Source organism: Podarcis pityusensis, assembly GCF_964106645.2.
Source record: "Podarcis pityusensis genome assembly, chromosome: 15".
Taxonomy (NCBI): domain Eukaryota; kingdom Metazoa; phylum Chordata; class Lepidosauria; order Squamata; family Lacertidae; genus Podarcis; species Podarcis pityusensis.
In genome coordinates, this window is record NC_138040.1 from 13,033,418 (window position 1) to 13,049,765 (window position 16,348).

Genomic DNA, 16,348 nt, shown 5'->3' on the forward strand with positions numbered 1-16,348 from the left:
CATTTTGGCTTCAGTTTATCTTAAAAGAGAACGTTTCTACTTTGTTGTGCTGGTAGTGGGAGGGAAACTTGTATGCTGTTGTTATACACTGATGCTCTGAAGGAATAGATATTTTTCTGCAGGTGAGTGCTGTCCTCAGGGACACAGTTATTTACATCTGAATTTAAGCAGGATCAGGATCACAAGCTAGTGCAGATGCTGAAGTTATCTTTGACTTAACAGCACAATTCTAACCATGTCTGCTCAGAAGAAAATCCTATTGAATTCAGTGGGGCTTAGTTCCAGGTCAGGCTTCCTCAACCTCAGCCCTCCAGATGTTTTGAGACTACCATTCCCATCATCCCTGACCAATGGTCCTGCTAGCTAGGGAACATGGGAGTTGTAGGCCAAAAGCATCTGGAGGGCCGAGATTGAGGAAGCCTGTTCCAGGTAAAAGGAGCTGGAACTGCAGCCTGAGACTATGATCATGACCACACTTACTAGAGAATTAAAAGTAAATCCTCATGGATGATGAGGCTTACAATGGTTACTAGCTATGATGACTATGCTCTGACTCCTGGTTGGAGGCAGTAGTACTTCTGTGTATCAGTGGAAGCCGTAGGAAGGAGGTGCTTTTGTGCTTGGGTCTTCCTTGCAACTTTCTCGCAGACTAGATGGGCCATGGGCCTGATCCAACAGGGTTCTTATGTTCTTATACCCCAATGAATGCATACCATTCCACTATTAAGTCCTAAAACCAATGGAACAAATTAAATGATACATAACTTGAGACCTGCTGCTTTCAGTGGGATGTTGGCAGGACTCACTCTAGCTGGATTGGGTCCCCAGCCATGCAACAAAAGCATGGAGGGGTAGTGGTGAGGTCACTGGCAAGACTATTATATAGCTCCTTCCTTACGCTTCCATCACTTTGGCCCTATCCACGTTGCATTTAAACCAAAATGCTTGTTTACAAAGCTATGTGTACTACCAACCTTACTGTATGCTTGTGAAACATGGCCCACTTATAAACGCCATCTCCAACTCCTTGAAAATTTTTACACAACACTTGGGAAGACAGGCGAACTAACACCAATGTACTGGAAGAAGCAAAGATCACCAATGTCGAAGCAATGATTTTTCAACATCAACTTTGTTGGACTGGTCATGTTGTGTGGATGTCTGATTATCGTCTTCCAAAGCAACTTCTCTATTCTGAACTTAAAAATGGAAAGCATAATGCCAGTCGTCAACAAAAGAGGTTCAAAGACTTTCTCAAGGCAAATCTAAAAAAAGTAGTACAGTGGTACCTCAGGTTAAGTACTTAATTCGTTCCGGAGGTCCGTTCTTAACCTGAAACTGTTCTTAACCTGAAGCTAACGGGGCCTCCTGCTGCCACCGCGCCGCCGGAACACGATTTCTGTTCTCATCCTGAAGCAAAGTTCTTAACCTGAAGCACTATTTCTGGGTTAGCGGAGTCTGTAACCTGAAGTGTATGTAACCTGAGGTACCACTGTATAAACACTGACAACTGGGAACACTGGCCTGTGAGTGCTCCAATTGGAGAACAGCCTTTACCAAAGGTGTCATGGACTCTGAAAACACTTGAAATCAAGACAAAAGGGAGAAACGTGCTAAGAGGAAGGCATGCTTGGCAAACCCTCACCGTCATCAACTCCCAGGAACCAATGTCCCCACTGTGGAAGGACATGTGGATCCAGAATTGGCCTCCACAGTCACTTACGGACTGCTGAGACCAGGCATCCCCAAACTTGGCACTCCAGCTGTTTTCGGACTACAACTCCCATCATCCCTAGCTAACAGGACCAGTGGTCAGGGATGATGGGAATTGGAGTCCCAAAATTGGAGTCCCCCTGGTTAAGACCGTGTTCATGGAAGATAATCTTACTCGGCTACGAGTGATCGCCAGAAAAGAAGATTTAAACCACGTGGGTTCACCCAAAGAATCCCGGGAGCTCTAGTTTACCACTAGCAGATACAATTCCCACCATCCTTAGATTCGGGGAAGAGAGCGGTATGTGCTTTAAAGGTTCTTCCGTTGCTATGCAACGGCGGCTACTTCCTTCCGCTTCCATCACTTGCACTCTTAACTGCCTGTAGGTGGCGCTGCCTTCGTGGAGTCTCACGTGCGCATGCTCGCCTTTGAGAACCGCCCATCCACACTACAACTCCCGGCAGGCACTGGGCTGCTGCTGCTAAGGCTGGCGCCAGGACGCGGGGCCCGGCGATGCACGTCATCCGGCGCGAGGCATGCTGGGAAGCGTAGTCCTTCCGGCCCTGAGGCGCAGGCAGTGAGGCGGGTCCCGGCGAAGCATGTTCCCTGTCGCCGGCGAGGAGGGCGGCAGCGGCAGCGGCCCTGCTCTTGCCGGGAGCTGAGGATGCCTCAGGGAGGCGGCCCGCTGCCCCCGCCCAAGAGACCGAAGCTGGCCTCCGCCACGGCGCCCCTCGGCTCGGCCCCGCGCAGAGCGATGTTGCTGGCGGCGCCCGGACCCAAGCGCCACACGGCGCCCGCCTCCTCCGCCGGCTCCTCTTCGGGGCTCGACAGCCAGCGACGCAGCCTGCCCATCTTCCAGGCGCGGGGGACTTTGCTCGGGCAGCTCCGGAGCTTGGACTGCGCCGTCCTCATCGGTGAGGGAAGGGTTAAAAATAAGAAACAAACCGCCGTTATTCTCCCCCCTCCCTCTAAAAGGAGGGGGAGGGGTTTGTGGAGGCCACGCCCCTCCCCGAGAGGGTGCGGGGAAAGAGGCTGACTAGGGAATTCTCTGTGACAAGCCCCTCCTTTTCCAGTGTGCAGGGGAGGGGCCTGTGGAACTCCGCCTCCTTTCCACGCTTGAGAGGCGGGGCTGAAGCAAGCACCTCCCTTTGTGGTTATTGCAGGGATGGTGGACTTGTGTGCCTCTCCCTCCCCCCCCCAAGGTTGTTAGGGAAGGGTTGTAGCCCAGTGGTTAGAGCACCTGTCTTGCCTGCAGAAGGCACCAGGTTCGAACCCCCAAGTTCAGGAACATCCGGAGGACAATCTCTGTTTTACGGAACTGGGAGAGGATTCCTCTCTGTTCTGCGGTGGGGCTGAGGCTTACACGATTCTGCCTCTCTTTCTTGCCTTCCGTGGGCCAATGTAGGGCCAACTTAAAGTGGCTGAGCGGTGTTCTCATTCCACTGGTGAGATGAATGGAAGAAAGCACACACCTGTCAGGCAGGAGACATCCCATCGAACTTGTTGGGCTCACTCTTGAGTAGATAGCTCTACTTGCATTGACTGTGTGAATTTGGGAAGCCACCTCGGGTTAAGAACTTTGCTTCAGGATGAGAACAGAAATCGTGCTCCGGCGGCGCGGTGGCAGCAGGAGGCCCATTAGCTAAAGTGGTGCTTCAGGTTAAGAACAGTTTCAGGTTAAGAACGGACCTCTGGAACGAATTAAGTACTTAACCCGAGGTACCACTGTAATTGGGAACTGACCTTAATGTATCTAACATGTGTCTCTGCTGGAGACCACATGCAATAACCTCCCAATGCCACTTGTTTAATGCTCTGCAGGGGAAACAGGCTCAGGCAAGACGACTCAGATCCCGCAGTACCTCTATGAAGGAGGGATTGGGCGCCAAGGCATCGTTGCTGTGACCCAGCCTCGCCGTGTGGCTGCTATATCCTTGGCCACCAGAGTCTCAGATGAGAAGAAAACAGAGCTGGGGAAACTGGTATGATCCTGGTATTTTCCTGTGTGGAGCTGAAGGAATCATAGAATTGGAAGGGACCTTGAGAGTCATCTAGTCTTAACACCCTGCATGCAAGAATCTTTTGCCCAGTGTGGGGCTTGAACTCACAGCCCTCTGAGTAAGAGTCTCATGCTCTACTGACTGAGCTATCCAGCCTCAGAAGTTGAAAAAGTGACACGCTTCCCCACTTCCTCTCCCAGCTCTATGTACTTTTCAATTTATTTCTTTATTATTAATGAATTAATTGAATTTATAGATTGCCTTTCTCCAAGTGCAGGACCCAAGCTGGCTGACAACATAAATTAAACAATGCAAGTAAAAACACACAATAAATATAAATTTTAAAAACAGTTTAGTAACTTAAAACCATTGAGAAGCACAAAAGACATACAACGCCCACTATTGAAAACAATAGCTAGTTTAGTGGCCAACGGCCTGTTGGAGCAAAAAAATTATATTGCCTTGTATGTTTATGTATTGTTACATTGATATTCCACTTTTTCATGAAGCATAGCTGGTGAAAAATATGTGCCACCTTCTTATTTCTGCACCCCCCACCCCATGACTCCTATGTTCAGGTTGGTTACACGGTACGCTTTGAGGACCTCACTTCTGAGGAGACGAAAATCAAGTTCCTGACCGATGGGATGCTGCTGCGAGAAGCCATTGGGGACCCCCTCATGGCCAAGTACAGCGTCGTCATTTTGGACGAAGCGCATGAGAGGACAATCCACACAGATGTGCTATTTGGAGTGGTGAAAGCAGCACAGAAGAGGCGGAAGGAACTGGGGAAGTCGCCACTGAAAGTAAGTGGTTAAAAGTGGTGGGCAGGAGGTTGCCAGTTGAGATATATATATATGTGTGTGTGCGTGCGTGTGTGTGCGTGCTGTTCATAAGAAACATCAGAGCAGTTTACAACAATTGCACATAAAACCATACAATAAAAATTGTATGAAAAATTAAAATCAGACATTAACTAACTATTGTTAAAATGTCTACAGTGGTACCTCAGGTTACATACGCTTCAGGTTAAAGACTCCGCTAACCTAGAAATAGTGTTTCAGGTTAAGAACTTTGCTTCAGGATGAGAACAGAAATCTGGCTCTGGCTGCGCGGCAGCAGCAGGCGGCCCCATTAGCTAAAGTGGTGCTTCAGGTTAAGAACAGTTTCAGGTTAAGTACGGACCTCCGGAACGAATTAAGTACTTAACCTGAGGTACCACTGTATTTTCAGTTGCCTGCATAAGCCTGACAGAATAGAAAAGTTTTCAGCAGGCGTTGAGACACTAAAGGCTGTGTTTCTTCTTGTTGTCAAATTTGCCTCACCAACTCAGAGAATGACCAGTAATGCTTCTGCAAATGATGTCAATGATAGAGCTGAAATATAAGGGTTCAGGCGCTCCCTGAGGTACCCTGGACTTAAATTGCTGGAGGTCCTCATATTGAGCTCTTATACTACTCATCAAGCACAAGTCTCAGTAACAAGGGTGGGTTGTTGTTGTTTGTTGTTTTCTTACAGATAATCATAATGTCAGCTACTATGGATGTTGACCTATTTTCCCAGTACTTCAATGGCGCTCCCGTCCTTTACCTAGAAGGCAGGCAACATCCCATCCAGATCTTCTACGCTAAGCAATCTCAAAGCGATTACCTCCAAGCAGCTCTAGTGACAGTTTTCCAAATCCACCAGGTACCACATTAGTTTCAATATTTTTGAATATCTATGGTACAGAATTAACCACATTTTTTATCCTGACCTTTCTCGGGAACAATTACGCAAACTTTGGTTCTAATATCTTAAGAGGTATTCAAATGAGTGCAGTTTTGAAAGGTTTTGTATGACATCTTTATTCAAAATGACATTCAAATGTATGCAAAATTTGGCTTTGATATATTAAGAGGTGTCGAGACTCATAGCGATCAGATAAGTTTACAAATCAGAGAGCAGATAAAGTATTAATGTAGATCTTCATTTTTCTGTATGTGCATCCAATTTAAATAGAATGCTGTCTGCTAGTCTGATTAGCCTCTTCTGACTGCTAAGTGGATTTCCAAGGGCTTAGGCAGAGCAAACTTAACCCGTTCTGCCACCTGCAACCTGATCATTTTAAAGGGCAATACCAGGGATTCAACTTGGGACCTTTTTTTGCCTGCACTGCGGGGGTTGGACTAGATGACCACTGGGACCCTTCCAACTCAACAATTCTATGAAAGCATGTGCCCTACCATTAAGCTATGACCACTTTCCAATCATATGTGTCTCATTTCTTTAAAGGAAGCTCCTCCTTCTCAGGATATCCTGGTGTTTCTGACGGGTCAGGAAGAGATCGAAGCAATGACCAAAACCTGTCGGGACATTGCAAAGCATCTTCCCGACGGTTGCCCTCAGATGGTGGTGATGCCTCTCTATGCTTCTCTGCCTTATTCGCAACAGCTCCGGGTCTTCCAGACCGCACCCAAAGTAAGTACAGTGGTACCTCGGGTTACATACGCTTCAGGTTACAAACTCCGCTAACCCAGAAATAGTACCTTGGGTTAAGAACTTTGCTTCAGCATAAGAACAGAAATCGCGTGGCAGCAGCAGGAGGCCCCATTAGCTAAAGTGGTGCTTCAGGTTAAGAACAGTTTCAGGTTAAGAACGGACCTCCGGAACGAATTAAGTACGTAACCAGAGGTACCACTGTAATTGATGGCAGAAGTGGTTTGATTACTCGGACGCTTTCTTTTTTAAAAAAACTACTAAACTGCTCAAGATGGACTGTTTCCCTGTAGCATCCAAAATAGACAAAAGTTCGTAAAAACCCAAGAAGAGCCCTGCTGGATCAGGCCAAAGGGGGCCCATCTAGTCCAGCATCCTGTTCCCACAGTGGCCAGCCAGATGTCTCTGCGAAGCAAGCAGAACCTGAGGGCAGCAGCACTTTCCCCACTGGTGATTTCCTACAACTGGCATTCACTGGCTCTGACGGTGGAGGTCAAACATCGTTATCATGGCCAGTGGCCACTGATAAGCTTATCTTCCATGAGTTAAGTCTAATCCTCTTTTACAGCCACTCAGGTTGGTGGCGATCACTAGGTCTCCCCAGGGAGATTTGTCTGGCATCTTCATTATACATTTTTAGATCCTGTTGATTCCTCCCTGGTAGGTCCACTGTCTCTCTTGGCCCTGATGCCATTCTGGGTCCCTCCCCAGGTTGTCTGTGGGCAACTCCTCCCATCCCTCATCCTGCTCTAACCAGCCTCTCCAAGACATCTCCTTGGGGCTCATGACACCTTTCCCAGAAGGCTGTTCCTGAGCTGGTGGCTTCCACAGCTGAAAAGCCCCCCTCCAGGATATCCACTTGGCGTACATCCAGTAACAAACAGGGCAACTTGAAGGAGGGCCTCTGATGGAATTACTCCTGCTTTGTTGTTTTTGATAGGTTATTTCTTGCCTGTCTTTAACGCTTTCATCTTTTCATTGTGAGGAGATGGCTTGCACCTTTTAAAAATATACTTTTACAGCAAAGTACAAACTTACAGCAAAGTACAAACATGGGACGTGGGTGGCGCTGTGGGTTAAACCACAGAGCCTAGGGCTTGGCGATCAGAAGGTCAGCGGTTCGAATCCCCACGACGGGGTGAGCTCGAAGTGGAAGTAGATAAATAGGTACCGCTCCGGCAGGAAGGTAAACGGTGTTTCCGTGTGCTGCTCTGGTTCGCCAGAAGCGGCTTAGTCATGCTGGCCACATGACCCAGAAGCTGTATGCCAGCTCCCTCGGCCAGTAAAGCGAGATGAGTGCCACAACCCCAGAGTCGGCCACGACTGGACCTAATGGTCAGGGGTCCCTTTACCTTACAAACTTAGAATGAACACTGATAAGGCTTTCTTCTTCTTCTTCTTCTCTCCCAGGGTTATCGCAAAGTAGTTCTTTCTACCAACATTGCTGAGACCTCCATCACCATTGCAGGCATTAAATATGTTGTGGACACAGGCATGGTTAAAGCAAAGAAGTATAGTCCCGGTATGTGTGTATTGGACAGAGTCATGCCAGGAGATAGTGTTGAGAGACTAGCTGAGGTAGAGGGTCCTGGGAACACAGGAAGCTGGCTAGTTGTGAGTCATACCATTGGTCAGTCTAGCTAAGAAGCGTCTAAACCAGGTGTGGGGAGCCTTTGGCCCTCCAGAGGTTGCTGAACTACAACTCCCATCATCCCGGGCCAGTCACCAATATCAGCTGACAACACAACATCAGCTGACATCACCCTGTTGACAGGTGAGTGTGGTTTTGAAAAAATGGCTTTGCAGGCCATATTTGACCCTCCTGTCGGGCTAAGATCAGGCTATAGCCAGAGGTTCCCCACTCCTATTCTAGCCCAATGGAAGCTGGGCTAGTTTTCTTCTGGCACAGCACCCCCTGCCTGCAGCATGAAGTGATATAAACACTCACAGTTCCACTGTTTTATTCTCACCTCATTCTGCTGCACAAGGCCAGATGTTAAACAAACCAAGCAACAAAACTGAAAAACCATTGATCGCTCCTAAGTAGACATAAGTCAAGTTAAATCCTTGAGAGCCGTATCTGTTCTGTAATGGCTGTTGATTTCTCCTGTAAGGGAGTTCCTGTTTCGTAGAATTCTAGAGCTGGAAACCTCCAGCATCCCAGATTGGTGGTGAGGCAGCCTCTGCTTAGACACTCCTGAAGTCCGCCACCTTCTAAGGCATACTTTGCCATAGTCAAAGGTTCTGGCTGATTCTTATTTATTTATTATATTTCAGAAGATATACACACCACTTCACTTTTAAAAAACCCCTCAAAGTGGTTTACGTGGAGAATAAAACAATAAAAGTATTGGTAAAAACAGTTTAAAACAACTCCTTAAAGCATTTTTTAAAAAACCAAAATCAGCAATAAACTAAAACCAGATTAAAACACACAATAACATTAGACTTGTCCAAACAAAAATATTTTTACTGGGCTCAGCAAAGAGAACAGTGAAACTGATGTCAATAGGCTGGGAGTTCCAAAGTGTAGGTGCTGCCCCGCTAAAAGATTGATTTCTTACAAATGCATAACAGATATTTTGTGGTGCTTGGAATAGTGCCAGTTCTGTTTAGTCAAAACCACCTTGTGATTTTAGCCTATTGGTTTGGTTCCTTTCCTCTGGAGCCACAGAAAGCCAAATTTGCTCCATGAGAAATGATCTGGTTAATGGTGGGTGTTTTCTGCTCCTCCCAGAAAGTGGTTTGGAAGTGCTGGCGGTCCAGCGGGTGTCAAAGGCCCAGGCTTGGCAGCGGGCAGGCCGGGCCGGGCGAGAAGACAGCGGGCTTTGCTACCGCCTCTACACCGAAGATGAGTTTGAGAAGTTTGACAAAATGACGATACCAGAGATCCAAAGGTGAGGCTGCTCTTCCGGTGGAGAAGTGTTCCCTGCTCTGTGAAGTACATTTCACATTGAGTGGAGAAGTGCTCCCTCTTCTGGTCCATCCTGAATCTCCTTCAAAACAGTTGCATTGGATCATCCCAAGTTCATAAGAGAGGAAGCTGGGTGGGGAACTTTGAGCCCACAGGCCAATCCTGGACTCCAAGGGGCTCCCACTCGGCCCATGAGATTGTTTCCCCGAAGGCACACCCACCTGCCAATCAGCCGCCATCACTGGGTGATGTCAGCTGCTCCAGGGGCGGGCAAGATTCAGTCCCGTTGGGTATCACAGAATCACAGCAGAGGAGATGTGGGAGTGTTCAATTATATATATATATGGGAGGCCCCCCAAAAAGAATTTGCATCACAGCAAAGGACTCAGGGAAGCTGGCAGTAAAAGGAAATATGTAACTCATTTAAAAATATATATTCATTTATTCAAATATTTATTTGCTGCTGTATAATAAAAGTGTATCACCATGGTTCATTACAGCATAAAAACATAAAATCAGACTGTAAAATGATATTTAAAAACAAGTGTTTGAGGCTTAGAAGAAGCCGCTAAGTGCAATTTGGGTAGGGTGGGCTCACTTGCTTCAGCAAAAGTTCAGGCTGTTTGTGAGATGGCTCTCCTTCCACAGGTGTAACCTAGCTGGTGTGATGCTCCACCTCTTGGCTTTGAGAATCCCTAATGTCCTCACCTTTGACTTCATGTCAAAACCATCTCCAGGTAACTCAAGCTGTTCAGTGTTATTCTATCTATACCAGGGGTTGGCAAGGTTTACCAGCCATGGGCTGGATAACTCCCACGGAGATTGTCCGTGGGCCGGAGTGGCACAGCGCAATGCTAGAAATCGCGTCTGCACATGTCTGCAGCGCCAAAAACTGCATTGGCACATGCCCAGATGCTGAAAATCGCGCCTACACAGAAGTGTTTTCGGCATCTGGACATGTGCAGACACGATTTCTGGTATCTGCACGTGCAAAGACGCGATTTCTGGCACCGCTCAGCGAGTCCCCGCGCCGTGCTGTGCCGGTTTAGCACAGCGGGCAGGGGACTCACTGAGCGGGTGGCTTGGGGGCCAGTAAAATGATCTTCATGGGCCACATCCGGCCCATGGGCCGCATGTTGCCAACCCCTGATCTATAGTCAGCAAACCAGTTACACAAAGTCTAGAGCTAACCTGAGAAACGTGCCTGCTTCTAGTGGCTACTCGTATGTAGTGATTATCTATATCCTGCTGTCGGATTGCTGTGCACGTTGAGCTGGATTCCCTCGCACAGGTGGGGACAGGGCTCTCGTGCCTGGGTCCTGCTTGTGAGTTTCCCACAGGCATCTGGTTGGCCTCTGTGAGAACAAGATCCTAGACTGGATGGGCCTGATCCAGCAGGCTCCTCTTACGTTCTTATGCAACTTCTGACACCTGTGGCTTGTGACCAGCTGTCTGATCCTCACCCCCATCTCCTTTGTCTTGACAGAAGCGCTCCAGGCGGCTGTGGAGCAACTGGCCCTCCTTGGCGCAGTGGAAAGGAAAGACGACCAGCTGATTCTCACCCCCCTGGGAAGGAAGATGGCTGCATTTCCTCTGGAGCCCAAGTTCTCCAAAGTAAGGAAGTCACCTGTGTTTTGTTTCCCGCGAGACAAATTAGATCCTTCTGCTTGCTTCGGTTTTCTTGCTCTTCAACTTCACTAGCAAAACAGAAGAAAAGCACAGCCACGTCTTCCTCTGTTTTGCTTTTCTGCCTTCTTTACGGTTGAGAAAGTGATAACTGACTTTGGTTCCGCTCCCCTAGTGAGTCCAGTACTATGTGGAAAGGAAGGAGTTGGTGTTTGAGCCCAGGTATCCAGCCTGGGAGGTAGGGTAGGTGCCACTCCTGAGCTGGCGCTCTGTGCCATTGCCAGATGTACATGTAGCAAATCTGTAGCTGTGGTAGGATTTCATCTCCTGGAAACCCCTTCTGAACTCCACAAGCCACAATACTGCCTAGCATTGCTCAGTCTTAGCTGTCACAGAAGTGGTGACCCTGCTGTGTCTGGGCTCTTCCATCTTAGGCTGCCATGATGGAAGAATTCCCAGCACATAGGAAAATGGCTTATCAGGAAGAAGTCCACTCATCTATGTGCAGAAACATATTCTTTAAATAGAAAGGAGCATCGTGTCATGCTAGTCTGCACCTGCAATCTGAAATGGTCCAGGCCAGTCACAAGTTTATCACTTCCACGGTGCGGCTCTTTCCATACCTGCCCTATAACCTTCTAGTTTGGCATCCTATACAATTCCTCCTTGCCTGGCGACTGGCTCGCTTGCTGAATCTCATCGTTTTTAAAAGCAACCTCTTTCTACCTGTGTTTGGCAGACCATCCTGATGGCCCCCAAGTTCCACTGCACAGAGGAGATCCTCACCATTGTCTCCCTGCTCTCCGTGGACAGTGTTCTCTACAACCCCCCTTCGCGGCGGGATGAAGTACAAGCCGTCCGGAAGAAATTCATCTCGAGTGAAGGGGATCACATCACGCTGCTGAACATCTACCGAGCTTTCAAAAACATCAGTGGCAATCGGGTAAGTGGCAATCAGGCAGGTTTGATTGGGCAGGTTTTGGGTGCTCCTCCTTAAAACCCCATCTTCTGTAACACTTAATCTGCAGACGGCTTCCCTACTTGTGTTCTGACAAGGATGCTTTGATACTTAATTCCTACATGTTCAGAACAGTCATTTTAAACAGAAATTTTGAGGGAAAAAATCAATTAAGAGACACTGATGCTTCCCTTATACATGTAATGGCAGACATTAAGTAATGACAGGTCCCAAAAAGCAATTAGTTGATGTTGTTGAACTTGTAAAAGTGCCCAAAGTTTTATAAGCTCTGTACAGATATTAGAGGATAAGATTGTGAGCCTGCAGGCAGGGACAGCACAAAAGGAAAAAGAAATGGGGAGGGAAGAGGAGAGCAAGCGAGTTCAGAAAGTCAGAGCAAAGTACTCTTTTCTCTCAAGAATCCTGCAACTATGTATACTTTTTAAATCAAGATTACCTCTGAGCATGCACTTCCTTCAGTACCAGGTAGCCAACATTCAGCCTTTGGTATCTGTGGCTAGACGTCAAGTGCAGGCAAACATTAATTTCCTTTTTTTCTTTTTTTAAATATTTAGTGACTTATCTCTGGCTTGTTACTGGATTTCATTGTTGGGGGAGCACCACCATGTTCTTAATGCTACTACTAGTGTACACATCTATGTCTGTCTGTCAATAGGTAGATATGTGTGTTCATTCGTGTATGAAAATTGCAAGGTGAGGTATATGGAGCTAACACCTGACCCGAGCAGTTAGCCTTCTAATTTCTCCTCTCGCACTTTCTCCTTTTCCTCAGGAATGGTGCAAAGAAAACTTTGTGAACAGCAGGAATATGATGCTGGTCTCAGACGTCAGAGCTCAGCTCAGGGACATTTGTATCAAGGTAACTATAGGGAGGCTTCAAAATGATTCAGCATGTACCCTTTTTAATGAGACCCAAGTTGTTACTTTAGATGCCAGCCGGGGTGGGACAAAAAGGGGAGGGAAGCAATAAAAGTGCAAAGAGAACAAAAGAAGAAGCAACTCCTCCAGTTTGTATTGAAACATAAATCTGAATCATACAAGAATAATAGTCCTTGACAGGCTTTGCCAGCCAGTGTTTTCGACTAGAACTCCTATCAGCCATGGCAGCATGGCACAACTCAAAAACCCAACCAAAATACTGGTACCTCGGGTTAAGTACTTAATTCATTCTGGAGGTCCGTTCTTAACCTGAAACTGTTCTTAACCTGAAGCACCACTTTAGCTAATGGGGCCGCCGCACTGCCGGAGCACAATTTCTGTTCTCATCCTGAAGCAAAGTTCTTAACCTGAAGCACTATTTCTGGGTTAGCGGAGTCTGTAACCTGAAGCGTATGTAACCTGAGGTACCACTGTAAAAGTGATCTGGCAGCCTTGCTTCAGGCAGTGGTGGAACCCAGAAAGGGATCTCACACAGGAGGAAACACAGGGGAAGGTTCTGTGAGCTTAGGTTTGCTATGCAGGTTTGCAGTTCAAACTTGGGCTGGTAAAAGTAATTATAGGATGTTGTTCAATTTGCCAGGCAGCAATTGAATCTGTGAAGATTGTGGTGCGTCCCCCTGTTCATTACAGAGTGCCTGGAAGGGATGTTTTTTAAACTCTGTGCTGAATGGTGTCCTCAAAAGTCCTCATCCTGTTGTTGTTTTTGTGTTTTGCGCTTCACTGCCCAGCTTTCGATACCGCTGGAATCCTCCCGATCCGACACAGGGAACATCCGCCGCTGCCTGGCGCACAGCCTCTTCATGAACACGGCCGAGCTGCAGGCGGACGGCACCTACGCCACGACCGACACGCACCAGCTGGTGGCCATCCACCCCTCCTCCGTCCTCTTCCACTGCAAGCCGGCCTGCGTCACCTACAACGAGCTGCTCCACACCAACAAGTGCTACATGAGGGACCTCTGCGTGGTCGATGCTGACTGGCTTTACGACGCGGCGCCCGAATACTTCCGCCGGAAGCTCAGAGCAGCCAAGAACTGACCCGGGGACAAGGGAAGGAAAACCTACCCACCGAACCTTCATTGGCCTGAGCAGCATTCACTCTCAGCCAACTCCGGGGCTGCATGCCAGTGGCAGATGCCACCAGGCCGCATTTTCGCATGCACACCTGTATCGGATGCATGCACGCACAGGCACGCAGCCCTCCCTCCTTGGCTGAACAGTGCAGATCACTTTGGGAGGAGGGGTTCCTGTGTCCTCCCTGCTCATCAGACTTATCAACCCGACAATTGGGTAGAGAGATATAAGCCTCTCTGCCCACCCTCAGCATTGCGTCTACATTATTTTTACTTCTCTTCTTGCTGTATTGCCAAAACTAGTGGGGTCTTAAGCGAGATGGGAAGAAAATGGACTGAGAGCTGTGGGTTAGCCACCCTGGCCAAAGAATTTGGGGAAGTGGGATTTTGGGGGCGAACTGAATGCACAGGGATTCGAGACTTTCTTTTTTTTTTTAAAGCAATTTATTAAGTTTTACAATAAAAATAGACATAATAAACAATGTAACATCAATCTTAACATATTTTCACATTTTCTTTGGACTTCCTCACACCTCCCGCTCCCATTTTCATCGTTAAAACATTTTGTCAGCAATTTATCATCTTGTTTAAATTCTTATATCCCTTCTATATTTCATAATCATATAATTCTCAAAAGGAGCTAATTTTTCACAATCTTACATATTTTCTTAAAAAAGCTTCTGAATTTAGTGGTGCTCAATTGTTTTAGTCTAGCATCTTATTTAGCATTCACTCAAATTACAATACTTTTGTAAGTAGTTCTTAAATTTCTTCCAGTCCTCCTCAATCCTCTCTTCTCCCAGGTCACGGATTCTGCCGGTCATTTCAGCCAGTTCCATGTAGTCTATCAGTTGTATCTGCCATTCTTCCAGTGTGGGTAGATCTTGGGTTTTCCAATGTTTTGCGAGAAGTATCCTTGCTGCTGTTGTTGCATACATAAAGAATGTCTGGTCCTTCTTTACCACCCCTTGGCCGACAATACCCAAAAGGAAAGCCTCTGGTTTCTTAGTGAAGGTATATTTAAATACCTTTTTCAGTTCATTATAGATCATTTCCCAGAACGCCTTCACTTTAGGGCAAGTCCACCAGAGGTGGAAGAACGTTCCCTCGCACTCTTTGCATTTCCAACACTTATTATCAGACAGGTGGTAAATTTTAGCAAGTTTGACTGGGGTCATGTACCATCTATAAATCATTTTCATTACATTTTCTTTCAGGGCGTTACATGCAGTAAATTTCAGTCCATTATTCCACAACCTCTCCCAGTCCTCAAACATGATATTATGCCCAATGTCCTGTGCCCACCTTATCATAGCCGATTTAACCGTTTCGTCTTGTGTATTCCATTTCAACAGCAAGTTATACATCCTTGAAAGTACCTTAATCTTTGGTTCTAACAATTCTGTTTCTAGTTTCGATTTCTCCACCTGGAACCCTAATTTCTTATCATTTTTAAAAACTTCTTTAATCTGAGCGTAATGTAACCAGTCTCGCACTTTGTCTTTCATTTTCTCTAGACTCTGCAATTTCCATTTGTCTCCATCCTTTTCTAATATTTCCCAATATTTTGGCCATTTAGCCTCCATATTGGGTCTTTTTCGGGCCTTGGCTTCCAAAGGTGAAAGCCACCTTGGTGTTTTATTTTCCAGCAAGTCTTTATATTTTGACCAGACATTAAACAATGATTTTCTGACAATATGGTTCTTAAAGGCCTTATTTGCTTTAACCTTGTCATACCATAAATATGCATGCCATCCAAAGGTATTGTTAAACCCCTCCAAATCCAACACATCAGTGTCTTCAAGAAGTAGCCAGTCTTTTAGCCAGCAGAACGCTGCGGCTTCATAATACAACTTTAAGTCTGGCAGGGCAAAGCCCCCTCTTTGTTTTGCATCGGTTAATATCTTAAACTTAATTCTGGGCTTTTTGCCCTGCCAGACAAACTTGGAAATATCTCTCTGCCACTTCTGAAAGCACTCCGTTTTGTCCAAAACCTGAAGTGTTTGAAATAAAAACAGCATCCTTGGCAATACATTCATCTTAATAGCAGCAATTCGGCCTAACAAAGAAAGTTTCAATTTTGTCCAACTATCTAGGTCTCTCTTAATTTCTGTCCAACATTTTTCATAATTGTCCTTAAATAGACCTAGATTTTTTGCTGTTATGTTTACCCCTAGGTATTTCACTTTTTTCACCACATTAAGTTCCATCTCATTCTGAAACCGTTCTGACTCTGTATTAGTCAAGTTTTTCCCCAAAACCTTAGTTTTCTGTTTATTTAATTTAAATCCAGCCACCCGACCAAAGTCATTAATCAGTTGTAATGCTCTTTTCGTACTGGGCTCTGGCTTCTGCAAGGTCAAAACCAGGTCATCTGCAAAAGCTTTTAATTTATATTGTTTCTGACCGACCTGAATTCCTTCCACCAACTGATCCCTTCTAATCATGTTCAATAGCACTTCCAGAACCGAAATAAATAACAAAGGGGAAATAGGGCAACCTTGTCGTGTCCCTTTTTCAATTTTAAACTCTTCCGTAACCACATTATTAACTATCAGTTTAGCTTTCTGTTCTGAATATATCGCCTCAATCCCATTTTCAAAACCCCGTCCCACTCCCATCTCTT

At 46.5% G+C, this 16,348-nt stretch overlaps 1 protein-coding gene across 1 annotated transcript; it reads left to right on the top strand.

Annotated features, from left to right (window-relative positions):
- Positions 1 to 2,094: 2,094 nt before the first annotated feature.
- On the top strand, positions 2,095 to 14,141 carry DHX33 (DEAH-box helicase 33). Its single transcript, XM_080982997.1, has 12 exons — positions 2,095 to 2,628; positions 3,536 to 3,696; positions 4,293 to 4,520; positions 5,233 to 5,403; positions 5,989 to 6,174; positions 7,603 to 7,714; positions 8,930 to 9,089; positions 9,755 to 9,843; positions 10,593 to 10,720; positions 11,472 to 11,675; positions 12,484 to 12,570; positions 13,379 to 14,141. The coding sequence occupies exons 1-12, from the start codon at positions 2,133 to 2,135 to the stop codon at positions 13,685 to 13,687; spliced, it is 2,331 nt and encodes a 776-aa protein (XP_080839123.1). The 5' UTR covers positions 2,095 to 2,132; the 3' UTR covers positions 13,688 to 14,141.
- The last annotated feature ends 2,207 nt before the right edge of the window (positions 14,142 to 16,348 follow it).